The sequence below is a fragment of the Vidua chalybeata genome, chromosome Z (genome assembly GCF_026979565.1).
Source record: "Vidua chalybeata isolate OUT-0048 chromosome Z, bVidCha1 merged haplotype, whole genome shotgun sequence".
In the NCBI taxonomy this organism is placed as follows: Eukaryota; Metazoa; Chordata; class Aves; order Passeriformes; family Viduidae; genus Vidua; species Vidua chalybeata.
The window spans coordinates 51,884,826-51,905,594 of record NC_071570.1 but is presented as its reverse complement, the minus strand read 5'-3'; the positions used below and the strand labels follow the sequence as shown (position 1 = coordinate 51,905,594).

The following is a 20,769-nucleotide window of genomic DNA, read 5'->3' as shown; positions in this document are numbered from 1 at the left end:
CCACTGCAAGTTTTCTATCTGCTGGGCTCTAACTGTTCTGCAAGCTATGAGGGGAGAAAAGGAGCAGAGATTTCTCTGTCCCTGGTGTTTTCTAGGAGAGACAAGCAACAAGGGATAAGCCCACTTATTTGCCCTTCAAAATAATGAGCATTTAGTTTTCCTTTGGCATCCAGTGACACCACAAGGATTTTACTGTCATTGGTGTTCTTGCTGTTGTATGCTATCCAAACCCTGATATTGTAATTGTGCTCATTAATTACCTATGAGCATGAAAATATGTAGCTATGAACAGACTGACCTACTGCAAATATGTTGCTTTCACAGTATTTCCAGTATATATTTTTCTGAAAACAAGCAGTCATTAATTATGTTTTTTGTTGTCTGTCCTCTTGTCTTTAATTGCATTTATTAGAGAAGGCTCATTCAAGTTTCACCACCTTGAATTCCTTTAAGAATGCAATGGCTAAGCTACAGGTGTGGGGCAAGTGACATGGTCTGTGCAGGACAGTTTTCACTTTCTGCTAGTTTAATCCACTTTGTGTGGGGCTCATGTGCAAAGCTAGCTGAACACTCTGCAAAGCCTGCAGTGTTGGAATACCACATGAGTCTCTTGAGTTGGTGAGTTCCATGCTCCACGGCACAAGATATCATCCTGGTTACAATCCAGCCACCCTTCCCCCTTATTGACACGGCTTTTATGTGAACTTTGCTCTCCTCCCGCCTGACCCACGGCTGGAGAAGCTTGCATCACTACCTGAACCATGGGGTTTTGTAAAATCTGAGATGTGTATGCCTGGGGAAGGGAATGTATGAGAATGGGGAGAAGCAGTATTGCTGGACCCCTCTTACCCTCCCCAAACAGGAGAGTTTTGCTCTAGTAAGTTATAAACGGTGTTACTGTCTCAGATGGTACTGGATCTCATATTTTCTCTGTGGGCCAGGGGAACTCCTAGAGATTAAAACTGCAGCTGTTGAAATGCACCTTTTTGATGTTCACTGGCTTTGATGTGTTCCATGTTTGGCAGCAAGTTACTGCAAATACAGCTATATGTTTCATTCATAAAAGAAACAAACAAAAAAACAACAAAAAGGGCACCTGTAACTGATCCACAGCCTGGATGTTCTTCATCTCTTCCTTCTCATTCTGCATGACAGACTAATTCCCATATCCATAAGGGTTACTTTGTGCAGGAGTTCAGGCTTGATGGGAGAAGGCTTGAATGCAGAGATCTCCCAAGGTTCAGTTGTGGCTGTAAAATTCTGCTGCTAGCTGTGAAGTCTGAGCTTGAATGTTGCTGCAATGCAAGCTTTTTTTTAGTCAAAAATTCACATGTTCACAGTAGATGGTGCAGTGCACAGGCAAGAGCAAACTCATCAATAAGTAAAGAAATGAGTTGGTTTGCTGATTGCAATAGACATTGTCAGGAGGCTTTGAGATAAGTACTGAGATGACCACATAGGTGAGATGACCACCAGGTCGTCATATGAGCACTGTCCATGAGCGTAGGGAAAGGGAGAGGCAGAGGTAGCAATGCCTGCAAGAGCACTGCAGATCACTGCAACAGACACATGTAAAAGTTTATGGACGCAACAAAAACTCAAAAAAAAGAGAAATGTTGTGTTGAGATGTGTCAGCCAGGTGGAAAGAGACAACCCCAAGAGTTATTTTATGGCAGAAGAGAGCCGTTTGTAACTTGCACCTCTCCATCTTTATCATTAGCTGTCCTTTCTCAGTGTATCCAGGCATGATCAGTGGGCTGTATACATCTCCTCATCCACAGGAACACCTATTGGGTCAGACTCAGCTATACTAAGTGTTATATGAAGGGAAATTCAGAAAACTAGCTTATATTGTCATCACACTTCTAGCACATATACTCATCTTGCAACTTAATGCATTTTTTGTCATCTGTGTTATTTGTACTTTAGGTATTCAAGCATGCTTTCACAGAGAGTGTATTGATCATGAGCAATCCAAGAAGAACCCACATCTCTGTTGCTCATGAAATGACACTCTTTTGTACCTGGTCGTGAATGCTATTGAATGCCATCAGACCTTTTTGTTCTGGCTGTGAGGGTTCACTGGGCATGAGTAGGCTTACAGTGTATTGTGTGGTATTGTTCTACCTGTGAGTCTGTAATCAGAGTAGTGCTCATTGAACATGGCTGGATTTAGAGTGCTGCATTGCCTATGTATTTCTGTTACTTAGTGTGGAATTATCTATGACCCAGAATCTAAGCCCAACCTCCACCAGCCCCTTTGATATCTGAGGACCAGGTGGAACACAAGGGCGTTTATTTCCCTGTTAAATTTCTTTAATCTTCATGTGTCACAAAGGTTTGGCTTACTCTTAATGTGGCAGCACCATAGAAGTGTCCTTATCAGCTCTTGAGTGCTCTGAACTCCAAGCAAGTCCTGGAGCCAGAAGACACTGCCATGAAGAGGGCAGCTGTAGTCACAGCAATAAGGGGTCTCCTGGTAAACCCTTATACCAAGGGCACAAAATGCAATATGCCTACACACCTTTTAATCAAAAAGGGTGAAAATATTCTAACACAAGCCCTCCATCTAAATTAAAGAACAAATCATACATGAACTGAGCTACTGAATCATTAAATATTTCCAGATATTTCTCTTACTGATACCTCTCAAGTTGGTTCATCAAGTTTCCAAACCTACTGCTAGCCTAACAACTGTTTTCACAGGTCTTTAAAAAGCTGGCAATGTCCCTGGTGTTTCCCATAACTTTGTGTTTCATTTTTCTGAGGTGTGAGAAATAGAGGTGTTTAAACAACAAAAAAATTCACTACCCATCTTCCAAGTATATGGACTTCTCTCATTTTTTTGAAAGCAGCCAGTCTGTGTCACAGAAGTGCAGGATAGTGTTTCAAGATGTGGCAACAAACATCTCTTACTTATCACAGATGTCAGCATACACAGAAGCCCTACCATAATACACTGCTGCAAAATGCTGCCTTAAAAATTGCATGCATGCAGATATTTAGGCAATTCTATCAGGGTACTAGAGCCTGTGCACTGTACTAACACTACTTCCTATTAAAAAAAATCCAGCTTAACTCTTTATAACAGTATCAGAAGCTTTCTGCTTGGGCTGGCATTTTTACTTGTGCTTTCTTCTTTCTTACATGCATCTGAGGAAAACACTCAGTGACACTGCTGCATCTGTTAGACATTTATCTCTTCTGTTTGAAAGCAACTGCAGCAAAAAGAGGCAGTGAACTTAAAATTCAAATGAAAAGAATGTCAAGCTTCTCTAATAAAGACTTTGGCAAGTATAATATTTTCTTCGTTATTTTGGGGGAAATCTGCACTCAACAGTGTAATATGCCATGAAGACATCCCACAAGAGACACTTTGCAAGATTCCCTGTACTGTAGGAGTCAAGGGTAATTCTTGGTAGTCTGTGGATGCAGGAGACCACTCTGCAAACTTTGGGGAGAAAGGTGAATTGTTTTAAAGTGAAGTGCATAAAGTACAAAGCTTATGAATGCTTTGGGGTCAATGTTTTAATGTATTTCATCACTGTTTTCAAGGTCAAGGCCAGGTTTGAAATCTGGCTTGTGTCCCTGCTAAAATTTCAACCGTACTTGTGGAGAAATCCGTGTGTTTATACAGACAAATGCAGAACTTGTGCTTCAGCCAGCTCTCTCAGCTCATTTTAAATACAGGAGATTTTGGAATTTGAGGCACTCTTGTATGCACTGCATCCTAGAAAACTGCTGCATCTCTGGGTGTACATCCCTCCCAATGGTAAACACTCAAACAGGTACAATTTCCTTATGGATCAAACCTTAACCAGCCATTATTTCTGTGCAATTCTTGAATTACTGATGATCAGTGAAGTCCTGGACTTAGGAACTGGATGTACACAACAACTACTAAAATAAAATAAAATAAAAGGTATCTTTTTGATGTTGAGTTTCCCAGACCACTGAGGAGAGGTTATAGCCCTGGAAAGTCATGTATTCTCTGCATCTTTAACCAGAGGATGTGTCAGCCCTGGTTGGTTTCTCTGAGCTCCCATGGATGCAGAGGGAGCTATCCAAGGAAAGAAACCCAACCCCTAGACTCCCAAAATCTCAGCAGCAATAGTAAATTGACCTGTGCCTGGACAGTGGCCAAAGACAGCAGGCTCTTTCACATCCTGGTGTCCCCCTTCCTTGGATCAGCATAGTCAGGGAAGCTGGGAAGCAAATGGTTGCCTACACAGCACGCAATGTACTCAATACTCCTCCCACTGAGGTGCTTCTCTCCTACAATCAGAGAGATAAATCAATCAGAGGCCTAAATGGTGAACTGGCAGGGTAAAAATGGAACAGATAGGCCTGCCATTTCACAACCTGGTTCAAATAATTCAGGAAAAAAAACATTCATTCTTTCTTATAAGAGTAAATCTCTATATACAGGATAGTTATGCTATGATACTGGTTTGCAGGAAGGTGGCTACAATTTGTTTTCTGGAAATAGGTTTGGAATTGCTTTTCTATGCCATGCCACAAGCCAGGACAGTCTGGCCGCCCAATCCAGCTCAGAGAGGCATGTGAGATAGGGCACCAGTGCTCCAGGACAAAGTGGTCTCTACTGTGAAGGCCCCAGAACATTCTTTGACAACTCAGGCTCCCACAAATTTTCCTGACAGTTAAGCTGGCTGTCAGAGGTGCTGCTCCAGCCTGCCAGCCAAACCAGGGCAAGGCAACACTGAGGAAGTTATAAATAGAGAGTGGAGAGATGGGAACAGAGGGAAAGGAGAGGCAGGAGGGTGAAGAATCAAAAAGAAAAAAATTAAATAAAAGAAAAATCTCATAGGGAATCAGTCCTGTGTTCTCTGGAATGTGCTTAAAAGCTAGTATTTCTGGAGTGCATATGGCTTTATCCACACCTCTCACCCTCCTTGATGGTGCCAGGCCAGTGTACCTGAAGGCCTTTTGCTCTACAACAGGACTCCACATGGTGAGTACAACACTCAGGTATTTGATGGGTGAATTGGCTGAAAGTTCTTCCAAAGAATGCTACATTACTTATTTCAAGCTAAGTACTTTGCTTTGTTTGCTTACTGAAATTGATCCCTCCTCCCCATAGAGTAAACTAAGCCAAGCTTTTCTGCTAGAAAGACAGAAACTCACAGAACTAATTTTGTGCAGAACTCTGGCTAAATAGTCAAGGATCAGATGCAGATCACCCTCAATGAAGGACCATATTCAGTCACCATGGTTTACAGGGGCATTACAGTCTATTAACCAATATGCATTCACTTTACTTTTTCTTTGTGTATGTGTATGTGACAACAATAGGAAAGAAGTTAAGCTACAACATACTCTGATATTACTCTCTCCTTGCTGAAGGAGGGTAAATACAAAATGCAACTGGAAGGCCAGGTGTGTTCACAAGGCTGAGTATCAGACAGCAAGCAGGCTACCAGCAATGATCCTTGGGCACCATGCACCCTTAGAACTATATCCCCCAACATGGCATCTAACCATTTTCAACTTTAGTCTATGGACAAAGTAGCAAACATTCCACAAAACTACAATAGTTTTACACAATATTTTTTACTTTCTATATACCGAGCTTTTACTTAGAAAATTAATCTCTAAATTCCTCCTTGTACTTTTCTAGAAAAGTAAAAAATGAGCACCTTAAAGCAACTTAAAACAAGAGAAAACGAGAATTATCAATGCCATATGTCAGAACAAGTTCTTTCTAAGGTTATTTCAATACCAGAAGATGCGAAACAGTTCCCTTAAAACTGCTTTTAGAAGAACAAGGAGAATCCAGGAGAGCTTGACAGCTTTTCCTCCTTTTAACAGCTAAATCCCCTCCCTTTTCTTCAGGAGATGACTTCTTTAATGAAGGAAGATATTTCAAAAATCTTAACTGTTCTTGCACATCTATGGTTATATTAACAAACTTGTAATTAGATACCAAGTACTTTATTAAAACAGAAAGGCCCAGGCAAATAGCTCTTACTCAAACACAAAAAAAATGCAACAGAATTACTCTCTCACTCCTCTCAAACATGTCACAACCTTTTTTCTTTATAGTAAGCTCATAGGCCTTTAACACCAATTAATTACAAGGAATTAATTACTTCAACCTCTGCAACCCTCAAGAGGATACTCTCCCAACAGCAGCAGATGGCCACCCCTATGGCAGAGATGTCTCGGGCAGTTTTACAGACCAAGTTCTCACTTCCCCAGTTGCAAAACTTTATAACGCCCTATCCACAAACTTCAAAGCACTAATCCCTGTTCAAATTCCTCCTGTTTGCTAGTGGGTTTGGGTTTTGGATTTTCACTTAGAGCAATTCCCTTTGCTCCAGTACATTACTAAGTAGCACAGACTGATGGATAACACCAGAGCATGGAAACTAAGTACCTCAGATTTACAAATGATGTCATAGCTTCCAAAGTCTCATGACCTTCCATACAAATTCTAAGCCCTTGCTGTTCTCTAGGCATTGATGGGAGAGGATATGTGTCCAGCAGCGGACCTGTCACACTACACAAGAAGCACACTTGGACATAGTATCAGCATTTTCTCCATATGGATAGAGGAAAATGAATTTCAGAGACATTTTCTTATGCTAAGGAAAGTAGAAGTGTGACACAAAGTTTTCCTGAAGAAGAACTACAGAAAGGATGGGGATCTTCTGCTGTGATTGCTGCTTCCAGCTTTAAAGATGGGTATCAAATGTGTAAGTGTTTGAGAGAACTTACAGTGGACCAGCTGGGAAAAAAAAAAAAAAAAAAAAAAAAAAAAGAAGAAAAAGCCCCTAAAAATATCTTTGAAAGAAAAAAAAAGAAAGCAAAAGTAGTCCACCAATGAGCTCAGTGACAGCATCCCCATGAGTATGAAACGTGAAAATAGGAAGCTGTTCTGTTGCCACCAGAAGAACTCAGAATCATATTTTCCTTCCACATTCAGATTCTAAATACCTTTATTTAAAAAAATGCAGAAACTAAGGCTTTTTGATGAACATTCTTTTTATGCTGAGGCTAGAAGAATGGAACCATGGCTGCTGTCTGAAAGCTATCAATTACTGCTGATCATTTCCCACTGCACTGACTGGCTGCTGTAACTCAAATGTCTCAGCAAGTTTTGCCATCAGCAGTAACTCTGTGATATGATGTTAAGAGCCATAGTTTCATTGAAACTATAAAGGCAAAAATAAATTGATATTAAAAATTTATTTTCTTCTGTTTTCATGGATTATCCCAGGAAAAACAAGCCCAGAATACTAAATCATACTGCTCATGTGCAATGAAGCAATGCAGGAGGAGGACCACTGCTTCTCTTGCACAGAAGAGTCTGTTCTTATCAGTGTTTTCTTTCCACTGGTGGAAACAAGAGTTCAGTGCCTCATTGAATGCAGTTTTACAAGGAGACTAGATAACAGCTGGCATTTTTGTTCACATAATTTCTGAAGCTGAGGTCTAGCTGTAAATTTGACTTAGCACTTGCGTGGTTGCTGAAACATGGGAAAGACAAATGGTATCACAAAGGTGAAAACAGTGGGTGGAGTTGGACCTTACCCTGTACCTCAGACTGCAAATGCTTTCCTTTAGGAGTTGCCAAAGATGTATCGGTTTTAGCTGAGGGGGCAAGAAATATAATCTGGAAACTCATAAAAGGAATGAAAAAAATAAGCAAAACATTTAGAAGCAAATTCTCCATGCAACTATGTGCTTTCTAGAAGACAAAAATGTTATGTGTGAGCAGCCATTTTTAAAAAGCACTATTGTTGCCTCTTCTAAACAAAGGATGGGTTCCCATTTTCTCTTCAAAAAAATTCAAAATTCAAAATTCTCAAATTTTGAGAGATCAGCAAGACTTGGTCATGTGCTGGCATTTCACTATAAGCCTTCTTGTACATGCTGATTTTCAAAATTTCTTCTTGGTAACAACTTCTGCCCTGGGTATTCAGCAAAGTTTACCAAGGTCTCTGTTTTAGGCCACATGTCCCATGTGCCCATCTGCATTGTTTTGGAGAAGTGCAGGTTGATGATTACTTACTCGTGGATATAGCACTACTAAGTGGAGTCTAATCTCAGGGCAAGATAGGTTACCAATTAATTTTGATTAGGTGTGGATTTTCAGTAAGCGAATATCACTCATTAGTCAGCATTTTGTTATTTTACCTGGATCCAAGTGAAAATCTTGGATTATACTTTTCAAGGTCAAGGTGTGATTTCTAAATCCTATTATTAAATTAAAGGAAAATAAAAATCAGTTCTCAGGGCCTGTTGAGAAATATACCTACTTTTGCCATTGCAATTAATTTTTAGAAGCTTCTTGGAAGAGGTCAAAACCTATGCAAGCAAGAAGAATTAGTTTTTTGTTTGTAATTTTTTTCTAATCAAAAGGTGAAGTGTAAGAGCTACTTAAAGTTTACCCCTTCTGGCCATTCTGGAAAAATGAAGAGGGCTTTCATCTGCCCTTTAAATTTATTTTTTCTCTGAAAAGGGAATAAATTATACTGAAGTCAGGGGAAAAGACTTTTATTAAACAAGGCCTCATTTTCATCATACTTAATGAAATGTATTTACTAGAGACATTTTTCCCTCTCAAGAATAAAATAAAATAAAACAACTTTCCTGTCTTGGGAAATGATGGAAGGTCCTCAAAGTGCATTTTCAAAGGATTCTGAATGAAAATAAATAATTCTGATTCTTAACTGAAGGGGGAAAGAAGGAGAAAACTTCTAAATGGATTCCCCAGTGCAAAGCATTGAATGCCATAGGGATACCTGCAATAGTTTAGAGAAAAGACAATTACCAGAGATGTATCAGCTTTAATTATGGATGCAATAATATTAAGTGAGAGAGTCAGTGAAGAAATTAAGCAAAACATTTAGAATGAGTCTTTCTACACATCTAGACATACTCTGGGTTCAGAGAGAGTTGCCTGGATACAAGGCATCAGCAACTTCTGCTTCATCAAGTGGAGCTTGCATGGGCTTCTTTTGGAAAAGAAAGCTACTTATGAAGTTTATCATACATACAAACTGACCACACTCTAATTTCCAGATCCCGTGCTTCCTTATTATTTTTCCTTTCAGCATTCTCACCAGCCAGCCAGTAACAGGAAGAGGTTTTGTTTGGGACTACTAGAAAAAATTCAAGAAGATCCACCAGAATTCATTTGCTGGACTATAAATGACAATAAAAATGATCAGTGTCTGAGATTTTGAAACAGAGCACACATAGTACTGCTTTTACCAGCAGCATGAAATATTTCAAGCAATCAAGAAAAATCCTTCAAAGGGTGTTAAATTTAAAACACACTACAATCACTGCATAACTACATACATATTGTACATAGATCCTTGGCAAGTTTTCATGCCTCCATTATTTTGACTGGAAAAAGAAAACTTGACTGATTTTTAACAATTCTTTGTGAAAATTTGTCTTCCTGTTAGAAAACAGTGCTAGACCTGTCTAATATAGTGATCAAGTTGTATTTATGAAGAAAATATAATACAGATATTTACATTTACAAACATAAAAATATTAGTACACTTGTTACAAATCACTGACTAAAAGTTAAAAGTTCTTGTAATTAAATCAGAATGATTTCACATTTAAACCTTCTAACAAATATATGCAATAATATGAAGACTTTTATTCGCCTTCATCCACTGACAAGCTATAAGTATGCTGTTACTCAAGTCAATTCTAAAATGTCATTAAGATGCAGGGGAAATTAAAAAACTAAGGGGAAATAAAAAAATACAACAACAAAACCATTACGATAATACATAATACACAATAAGTAGAAACCATCTCCCTAAACTGCATGTTTTTTCCCCTCAATGAAGCTTTTGAGAAGCAATCAGAACTACTCCTAAGGCTGAGGGAGAAGAGGGAGAAGAGGGAGAAGAGGGAGAAGAGGGAGAAGAGGGAGAAGGGGGAGAAGAGGGAGAAGAGGGAGAAATCCAAGTCATCCAAAATCCAGTTGGATAGATACTGTGTACTACAAATAATAATTTTAATCAAGATTTCACTTTTTCATGCAAATATTTGATGATACAGCTTGAAAGTACTGCTGTCACACTGCATCTCTGAAAGCACTTGTTAAAAACCTTTGCTCTCCATACTATGAAACAAGATTTTATCCTTTAAACTTATGAGCTCTTCATTTAAGCTACAATCATCGGCAACAATTTCCCAGTTTAATTGACTGTAAGGTTAAATTCACAGTTTATGCACATTTAAAATATACTGATCTAAAAACACTGGGATTACACATAACTGCAACCTGTGTGCTAGAACAGAAAGTCATTGAAGCTCAGACTTGTATTGCCTGCACCAACTACAGAGTTTATTGCCCTGTTTTTCTGTCAGGATTAAATCAATACACAAGCGACATTTCTGTGACGTGGGGGTCAGGCAGGGTTGGTGACTCCGAAATGGCCCCCTGTGCAGACCACAGGGTAACACAGTATTTATGGCTTCACACTGCACCACTTCCAGATAAGAAGCTGTGAAAAATGCTGCTCTCATCTGAACTCCAGCATGATATTACTGCCCAGCTCAACTCTCTATGGAAAATGTAATAATTACAAGGAAAAACACTTGATTGGATGCTGCTCTTCTCCTCATGAGGCCACTGCTACCTGATGGAAGGACACCCCCAAGCTAAGACAACATCCTCAATTTCAATCATCTTAGGAAAAATGCTGCAAAGCTCATCTCTCTCAACAGCAGCAGGACTCTTCAAGGAGGAGGTAAATAGGTTGTCTTCTTACAGTCACTGGGCTCAGAGTTAAACCCTGGCTTCTCCAAAAGATCATCTTATAAGCTGCATTGTTCTAAGAGGGCTGATGCTTCCATGGGCAGGAAAGGTCTGTCAAAGTTTGAACGATACCATAATCAAGCTCTGTCTAGACATGATCATCTTCATCTCAGTCCAGGACCACAGCCTTGGTAACTGATGAAATATATTTCATATTGTTTAAGTATTAAGGCAAACAAAGCTAAACCATTCCAGTTAATTACCTGATGCTGCATGAGGGATATGGAAATAAAGAGATGCCTCTGTCAAAACACCATGTGCTGTCAGTCAGGCTGTAGCATTATTTCATAGTCTTTTTCTATTCTACTGATAATCAAGTGCTTTTACTGCATGAGAAGAAAAAGGGAGTGAAGATGCAGACTGCATGTCAAAACAACCATTCAGAAAAGTTAAAGTTATCAATAATGTACTTTATTTGCTTCAACAGTGTAGCTACAGCATATGTGACACTCATGTGCATTAACAGTTTTGTGCTGTTTTCAAACCCCATTTGGTACCTAGATGTGAAAGAAAAGCTACAAAAGTACAAAAATAAGTCTCATGCAATTCATAACTGCTGCAGAGGACAGGAAAAAAGCTGTTGCTTTTTTCTGCCTTTCCAGATGTTTATACTGAACTTCCAGACGTTTTTCTTACATTTATTTCTTCATTATAATAAGTAAAGAACTGTCTTCAAACACAGTGAGTCTCCTTTAAATCAAAATTTATACAAACTCAAAGTTTATACATGAAGAACCTTCACCTTTTTTATCTATGGCCATATTAGTTTCCCAATATTACAGAGTAAACCACATTCCTGCAAACAAAGTGGATGATTCTACAGGCAGGAAAGTCCTAAGTGTCTTTTTACTTCCCAGGAACATAAAGGGTAAACAATTCTGAATTCATTGTTTGGTCTTCCTGCATCCTGCGGGCCAGCTGTGGTTCTTGGTTTAACAGACATGCCTAATTTTGGCCAAACAACATTGAGAGTTCACCCAACATAGAAGGCTAATCATCAGGATTAGTAAAATACAAGTAAGAAGGGTTGTTGGTATTGTGCTTATTTGAAATTCAGTCATAAACCCTCAGTATCACAATTTCACTGTCTAAATTCTAAATAGAGAGGAATGCCTAAAGATGCATATGGAGGTATATGGCAGAGTTATCCATACCGTAAAAACAAGATGTGACAAATTAGGATGGATATTTAATCAGCATTTAGGCAGGAGAAATACAGGCTAACTTTCCAGCTGTAACATTCTAAGCCAGTACTTCTCTACAGATATAGGTATGCACCTGAAAATACCTGAAAGACTCTAGCCTTTCATGACTGATTCCAGGCCAAGGAAATCCAGACCAGAGCTAGTTTATCCAGGCCTGGGCTCTGAAATCCTTAATTTGGTGCTTTCAGTACTTCTTAAAACAATAGTTAGATACTGTCATCCATTTTTGGGCCAAACTTACAACCAGCCCACACAAATGCTTTCAGAGTCTAACTATGATCCCCACAAGAAAAAGTTTAGCTTTGTCTTTAAATGTAACATGAGAAAAAGTGGAGAACAGAAGAGAGGATTCCAAGTTTCAGCTGACGTATCTGCTCAGTTTCTGCCAGTCCCCTGATTGCTCATTTAAAGGGAACACATGGTGATGGTGAAAGGCAAAGTGTCACTGAGCTGCAAGCCAAACCAGACATGATTTTATGGCTATGTGCAGTACACAGATCAGTCCTTCCTTAGTTCCAATGCAAAGGAAAGACATGGTTTAGAGAAAGAGCTTTATGTTCCTTGTTAATTTTGAAAGATTTCAAAAGCAGCCTTGTTAAAAGAAAAGGCTCAGCTATGAAATCACTTCCTTCTGTTTAAACTATTTTACTCAAGGAAAAAAACAAGAAGGCATGAACAAAAAAAAAAAAGATCTGTTCTCTGCTTTTGACTCGTTCCTAGGATTCAGCATCCCACCCGCTCTGTGGGATGACGCAGTGTGCCAGATCCCGACTGCTCTAGTCATTGCGTCAAGCAGCCATAGCCCTCCCCACACAATCACCCTCTTGTCAGAGGCAGCTGGCACCGTCCTCACACATGCTGACAGCATCACTGCCTGGAGGACTGCACCCCTTTGGGGCAGCTCTTCTCCACTTGGAGCAAGGCAGCAAGGCATGAGGAGGGCAGGCTGTGTTAGGCAGCTAACAAAGAAGATGCTCTTGTGTTATTCCCTCCCCCTCCTGCCCCACAAACACAGTAAGAATGCAGACAGGGGAAAAGATGCTCTTCTGCTTGCAGCAGCAGCAGCAGCAGCAGCATGGCTTTGCCTGGGAGTACAGCCAGCAGGACAACTCCAGGACACCCATTTATGGAAGTTTAAAAGTCAAATGAACAATTCACTGCTGCTCAATTCACAATGGGGTTACTTACGGCTGAGCAGCATCTTAAAAAAGATTCTAAAATGAGGAATGGTTTGCCTTCCTCTGCCAGTGCTCACAGGTGCAACACACAGGTTTACCCAGAGCCCCAGTTCTGTTTTCCTTTCAATCCCAGGGCACCATCCCTCGCCTCCAAAACGAAATGTCTTCTCCTGTGTAAAGTAGGCTGACACAAACCAGTTCCCTTCCCCACTCGACTGTGGGGAAAGAGAGGAGGGAGAGGCATCTTCAGATTAAACTACTCTCCTTCCCAGCTTCACCTCCTGCAAAAAGTTGGTTTCTGTCTCAAACCAATGTATTGAGTAATGCATTATTACCCTGATCTGCACCATTAAGAAAGGCAGGGGTTCTTTTCCTCCATGTTTTTGAGGTTCACTGATGCAGAAAAAGCCAGATAACATGAGATAAATTCAGCAAATTGCTCCATCAGTGCCAAGAAGTATGACCCTTGAAATTAAATCTTCTGCTTAAGAAAACTTTAAGCCAGACTTACAAGTAGACTGCAAACAGTGACAGAGCACCACCACACCAGCCTGATCAACACGCTGACCACACTATTTGCTTGAAAGATACCTGCTGATATCTGAGATATCTGTTGCCCAGAAGTGCTTTGAAGTGATGCTTAGCTTTTCTTCTTTAGAACCACAAAACAATCCTCCCCTGAAGTGCAAATTCAGTAATATGGGATGGTACTCCCCAGCTGATGGCAACTAATGAAAATTTCTCATGGTGTACGTAGCAGTCTGGTAACACCTTGATGCACAAATATTTAACTCCCCCATAGTCTCTGTGGTTACCCCAAACCCTAATTCTTGACTTCAGTCTATTCTTTCTTTATTTATTTCTTAAATTAAAAGAATTTACGCAACAAGCCCACAGCTGTTTCCCAACCATCTTTATCTTACAATTGTGCCTCCCAGGGGGTAAGGAGGTGAAAGCACTGCTGCTTCTTTACACTACAAGCCTATGACTGACCTCCTCTTGTTTTCCTCTAGAAACCACATTGCTTAGGGAAAAAAAACAAACTCAACCAAAACCCAAACCCTTTGCAAAATAATACCAAGATGGAAGCTGCAAAAATGATGAAGAATGTTACAACCTATGAGCATTTTTGTTTCCTTTGAACAGATTTCATAAAAAAATAAGTTATTGTTTTCTGCAAATGGTATTTTATGCAGATTAGAAGAGATACTTAAGTACAGCATGTGCGAAACACTGAATGAAGTGCAGCAGTAACAAGAAATAAGATCTTGTTTGAATTTTGAAGAAAGCTTCAACATGTGCCACTTGCAGTCCTGAAAAATCTCACCTTTATGAGGAATCAGAGGTATTACTGAACTATATCTGCAGCTAAACTGAACTCACCTTCAGTTTAGCTAATGCCTCTTAACCCCTGGAGTTGTTTCATTCTTTCTAGAACAATACCTGAAAAAAATATACTTGTTAGAGAAAAAAAGGGGTCACTTTATGTTCTTTGTGTTGCTGTTCTGCTGTTCTGCTTTGTTCTGCTGTTGTGGCCACAGTGAGTGAGTAGCCTGTACATCTTCCCTCTGACCTCTTCTCACAGGAGGAGGATCCGTCCTGCTGCATACACATACCTCTAGTACCTTACATGCTTTGGATTAGCTGACATTTGCTATTTATTCAGTGATTGTTTATTGCTACAACTCCACATTGCATTGGTAGAAGTACCTACTATTTTCCATCCACTTTTTTAGTAGCTGTTTTTGGAGTCTTTTGCCTTTTTTTTTTTTTGTTTTCTTTTGAAGTCTGAGCCAGTTTTTAATCTCATAGGAAATACTGTATAAACAATAATGTCTTCAGGAAGGAAAACAGAGAACTGTTTCCTAAAAGAGGACTGCAAAACCCAAATTTTCTTTGTACGCTTAACCTCATCTTGCCTTCTGCCATGAGAATCATGGAGATGGGAAAGGACAGATTTTTGAATCACCAGAACATCAGGAGAGGTTTCACCAACCTTGGAAAACTCATACAATAAGGTTTCACCAACCTTGGAAAACTCATGTAACTTCTTTCCCTGAAGAGAAGAGCAGGATGTGGAGGAATACATCTTATCAATGGTTTAACAGACTGCACAATTCATATTCTGGTTAAAAAGCAAATCACTAGATCAGAGTACAACATGCAAATTCTTAAACTAAAAAGTGAGTTGACACAGCGACTCACACCGAATCTCTGCCACCATTCTGCCACGTTTGTAAGAGAAAGCTCAAGTCACAGCATAAACCTATGGGAACCATAATGTCAAGGAGAAAAATGGGGCTAAGTTTTGGGCTTTGTGGACTGCATAACAATTGTATTTATGCACTGTTAGATCTACCATCTGATGCAACAGGGTACTGGGATACCTGGAGACCCATGTACTGTACTGGAAGAACAGTAGAAGTGAGTAGTAGTGAGAACACATATTGGGACAAGGAGACAACCTGCACTATCCTTGCTGCCTTCAGCTCACTATGATCTGCAGGAACAAAGAACATAACAAACAGCAAAGAAGATCAACAGGGAACGGTACTCAGCCTTTAGGCTGTGCTTCTGCATACGGAAACTGGGAGCCCTAGATAAAACCCAAGTAAAACTATTCACAAAATTACAATAACCTCGTGAATCCAAAATATGTTATGGTATTTCCCTCATGCCAAGCTCTGAAGCCTACGCACCTCCTGAGCAGTGTACTGAAGCACAGCAGTATCTCATATGCTTCTTTCCTGTATTATCAAATGCACCAAACACTATAGAACTGGGTACACGGAGTCCTGCTTAACACACAATCTTTTTGTGAATAGCTCGTAGCTCCTGGCTGTTCTCCATATAGAGGAATTTCACATGAATACACACAACGCCTTTCAGGTGGCAAAAAGGAGACAACAGATACTTCAGTGGAATACCAAGCCTTCCCTGTACTATTTGAAGTTTGAAGCCATTTGGCATCCTCAAAGGCAAAAGGACAAACATTATATAATAGATTGCCACAAAAGATTTTAAACATGCATTACTGCAAAAATCCACCACATTACATCTGGAATTTCACTGGTTTCATGTTACAGGGCTGAGTGACCAAGTCACATCAACTTCCATAAATAAGCCTGATAGTCCCAGTGGTCACAGTAGGGAACTTTGGGTGTTCTTACTGTCTGCACCTCTTCCAGTGTCTACCAAATTCTGCTGACCCTCAGGAGCTGACCATGCATTACTGAAATCACCTGATAAGAAACAGAGCAGGGAGAACAGGGTGGGCAAAGTAAGCACTTACCAAGCACAATGACCACAGTCTTCAGGAGGCTCATCATGGTGTCCCGATTCCTGCGGGGTCCAGAACTGTGTCTGGACATTCTCATAGTCCTTTGGCGAACGTACCCAAAGATGTGAGCATATAGGACCACCATGACCACAAAGGTGACCAGGTTGAAAATAGCCCAGAAGACCAGGTAGGAGTCACTATAGAGCGGTGCCATGTTGGAGCAATGGGTGATATCACAAATACAGTTCCATCCAACACTTGGTATGGCACCCATGACGATGGCCATAGTCCAGATAACAACAATGACAATGACCACTCGGCGATTGCTCATCCGAGTGTGTAGCTGCATTCGGAAAACTGTAATGTGCCGCTCAATAGCAATGGCTAACAAATTGGCTACAGAGGCTGTCAGACTGGTATCAATGAGACCCTGACGGAGAAGCCAGGTGCTTACAGTCAGTCTTCTAGTGTTGGGTCCTGTGTTGAACATTAAGTAAAAGTAGGCCAGCCCTGCAAAAAAGTCTGCAGCAGCTAAGTTGGCCATTAAGTAATAAATAGGAAAGTGGAATCGGCGATTGACATAAATAGCCACCATAACCAAGAGGTTGGCCAGCATTATGAAGATGCAGACGGTAATCCCCAGTCCCATTACAAGCTTGCTGACAGTGTTCCATTCAGTAGCTAGATATTTTCCACTTCGGTTATAAAAGAAGGCAATGGTTTCATTGTAGTAGCACTGTGGTTCACTCATGGCTGTGGACTGAAAGGAGAGAGAAAGAGAGAGAAAAAAAACCCAGAATGACATCAGAACTGAAAACATATGATTGCCTTCATGGCTAAGACATACACAAAGAGTGGGGAGGGGGATAGGAAAGGAACATGCTTCAGAACAAATTTATTGTTTCAGACCAAATGGCATTCTACAACTCACAAAAAATTAATCTGAGGAATCTAGTAACAGCAACCAGATTAGAAACAACCAGAAATGGTTCCATCTGCTCTGAGAGCCAGCATGATTTCTGATGATAGAAAATGAGCTTCTGGCCAAGCAAATCTGCTGAGAGATTCTGTTAAAGGCATGCAATTCATAATTAAGAAAAACTAACTCTGCTAGACACCTTATTTATATTATCAGTGCACAGAACTGTTGTTTGACTGTAACAGAAGAATAGTTCTTCAAAGAGGAGGAAATGTGCATTACATTTCCAAGCAGGTTTTAACTCATTCCATTTTCCATCATGGGTATTCCTTCTTGTCCTGTCTTAAAATGTGGGAAGAACAACCTAAATAAAGACTGTCAGTATGTTTTGAGACCGTGAATTACAATGGATAACGTATGTCCGTAAAAAGTGCTTCTATGAGCAATAAAGGAAGCATGACATAGCATTTCTATGAGCACCACCTATGTTTCTAGAAATGGTTTGAAATACATAATGCTTTTAAATATAACTCACCAGAACTGACTTATTCCAATTTGAAATAGGAGTGAGTCGAGAAATAAGAAAAGTAATGTTTGGCTTAACTAGTGCTAAAAGCATCCAACCTTATTTCCTGCATTAACTGTTGTCGTGGCTATCTCAGAGAACACATGATTATTTTTTTTTTTGCAGAGTACTCAGCTGAGAAGAGTTAGGGGGGCAACAAACCAGCCCATATTCCACTAGAATGTTTTGAATAAAACTGTTGGCTTATAAGAAAATGCCTAATGAGTTTCCTTTTTCAGTTCCATTCAGTTACTCAAGGTGCAATTTCCAAAAGGCAAACCTTAAGAAAAGAAACTCCTCTGAATAACATCCTGGTTCCTTATTTAGCATGGACAAACAACAACAAAGATGTAAAAATAATAATTTAAAAAAATCAAACCAAGAAACATATGTCAACAAAGTCTCTTTCTATAAGATCTGCCTTTGCCTCTCTGCTTTTATTGCTTTGGAACTCTATTGACTAAACTTGAATTTTTACAAAAACAGGACCAGTTCTAGCAACGCAGGTAAGAAGCCCAATCAAGGAACAGATCAACAACACTTAAATATGGTAATTTCTTCCCATTAAAACATACAAAGTTAACCATAGGTTTTGGACAACTCCAGTTACTCTGCAGGAAGTGCTACAGCTAACCTACCTTCTTGTTGAAAACAAAAACATACAGAATTGGGAAACAGAATTCGTAACTTGACTCAAGTGAAAATAGTGCCTGATAAAGATCCCCTTTAGAATTACCCAAAGCTGTTTCTGTTTCTTTTCATTTCTACATTTGTCAATGCAATGAAGCCAATTCCAATAAAGCAATATACAAAATTTTCCACCTAAATCCCAAATGGACTACATGATGATTAAAACTATGTTAAAGAGAAAGGTATTTTAAGAAAGATTTCACCTCCAGCCTAAACATTGATCAGAAACATTTGCAGTCCCAGGATAATAAAAAGTTAGAGTAAATAGTGTTTCCCAACATAGTGAGTATAATACTTTTATTGCTCCTCTAGGATATATCAACCCTTGGGTTTGAAACCTTTTAGCCTTAATTATTTAATAAATTTTGAAAGTTCTCATGTAGGATCTGTTGCATATAAAAAAAAATTTATAAGGGACATTTAACAAAAGGAGACCTAGGTACAAGACATCTGGATTTAATTCTTTGGTTAAAGACCTTGTAGTAATAACAGGTCAAGTATAAGAACCCTTGAGGGAGAGAGGAAGTCATATGAATGAATTAGTGGCCCTTATAAAAGCTTGCCAACATCTGCATTAATTATGTAATGCACAGGATTTTTAGTCTCTGTAGGAATATATGGATGCAGGATCTAGTGGATATTTATGATCTTTAATAAAATTTTTTTTGCCTGTGTATTTGTCACTCTGTTCTTTTCTTTCAGATGTCTGCTGCCCACATGTAATGATTCCTGCTCCACTGTTGCTTCTATGGAAATAGGCCTTCTACACCTGGAAAAACACCTATTTTTAATTCAGAAATTTAAAATGTGGCCAGTATTATGCTTTTACTTTCTTTTTCCTTCTTTTTTTCTTTGTATTTTTGTTTTGCACATGGGCTTAAAATGTGAATTATTCCCCGATTGTGCAATATTCTCTCATATGTTTTCATTTGAAATCTGAAACAAAATAGGACAAATAATATGACTTAATCACAAAATGCCAAGCCAAGGTGGAATGTACATACACACATAAAGGTATGTAAAATGCTACAGAGCCAGACTTGTTCAATTTAAAAGTATGACAGCATCTGAGCAATCTCAGAGAAGTTAGCATGAGGCTCACTTGCTGCTTCTCTCATGTAGAAGACAGAAAAACAAAATGCTGTGTTCATGTAAGGGATTTTGGAGAAGTTTTGTTTTTAAGGCATTCTAATCTAAAACCTGGGACCTCCTGTAAAAGTAATCTTTTCATGCCCTGCACCCCCCCCTTCCCTCACCCCCCCCCCCCCCACCAAGGGAAAGAAGAGAAAAAGATGAGAGAATTTGCTGGCAAAAGTTCCAGCAGGGGACTTCCAGATGATCAGCTTTCTTGGATGCCATGGTATATCTTAAAGGAAGATTCTGACCTCCCAGGTCACAAACATAAAAATCCTAAGGCATCACATTTAGCTGTGATGCTGACTGGAAAGGATCAAGGAGGAGAGAAGTGCACTGTATCTCTCAGTACTCAAAATGTTAACATACCACAAAGGCATATGCAAGTAGGCAGACCCCATCCCCTCTCCAGCCTCTGCAGGAAAAGGGGCAGAGAAGTTTATATTTTAATTTCCTGAAGTTTCACTCAGTGTGTTTCACTGCCTGTGTAAGCCAGATGTGTGGTGCCTGGAGATTTACCTCATCCATTCAGTATATCTCAACCGAAATTTAAAACAAACTGAGCTGCAAATTTCCCATGTTAACTAAACCTCTAGGACGCATCTGTGAGGAAGAAGTAAACATTGAGTTATAAAACAACATGACAGATAAAGAAAAATGGAGTAAAAGCAGGCTAAAAGCAAAGTCTCCTCTCACCGTATGAAGATGACACAAGACACATTTGTCTCAAATCAAAGAAGAAAATCACAAGTACATGGAATTCAATCTCTTAATATCATGAGACATAGTTATAACCACAGCACAGTGCACATAGACCAGGAAATTTGGCACCAGAACTTAATAAATAAAACTCACTCTTCTTCAGCAATTAGTCATTCAATTCACCTTGGCACTGGCCTTTTCAGGCACTGTTTTCCTGGTTGTTTCCTCTCCTCTGGTTGTATGGGATCACACCATAAGGGTGCCAGTGGAAACACTGGGA

General features: G+C 39.6%; 1 protein-coding gene across 7 annotated transcripts in view; it reads right to left on the bottom strand.

Moving 5' to 3' along the window:
* The window catches only part of LPAR1 (lysophosphatidic acid receptor 1), a 113,890-nt gene that overhangs the window by 58,963 nt on the left and 34,158 nt on the right, over nt 1-20,769 (bottom strand). For 3 of the 7 annotated variants that reach the window (XM_053931500.1, XM_053931498.1, XM_053931499.1), the window contains exon 3: nt 16,492-17,239. In XM_053931500.1, coding sequence (XP_053787475.1) covers nt 16,492-17,239 — 748 coding nt within the window. Of the gene's footprint in view, nt 1-10,403; nt 10,868-11,019; nt 11,143-11,259; nt 11,332-14,582; nt 14,643-15,228; nt 15,325-16,491; nt 17,240-20,769 lie in introns of those variants that run through there. The other 4 variants (XR_008428466.1, XR_008428467.1, XM_053931502.1 and 1 more) reach the window with 4 other exon arrangements.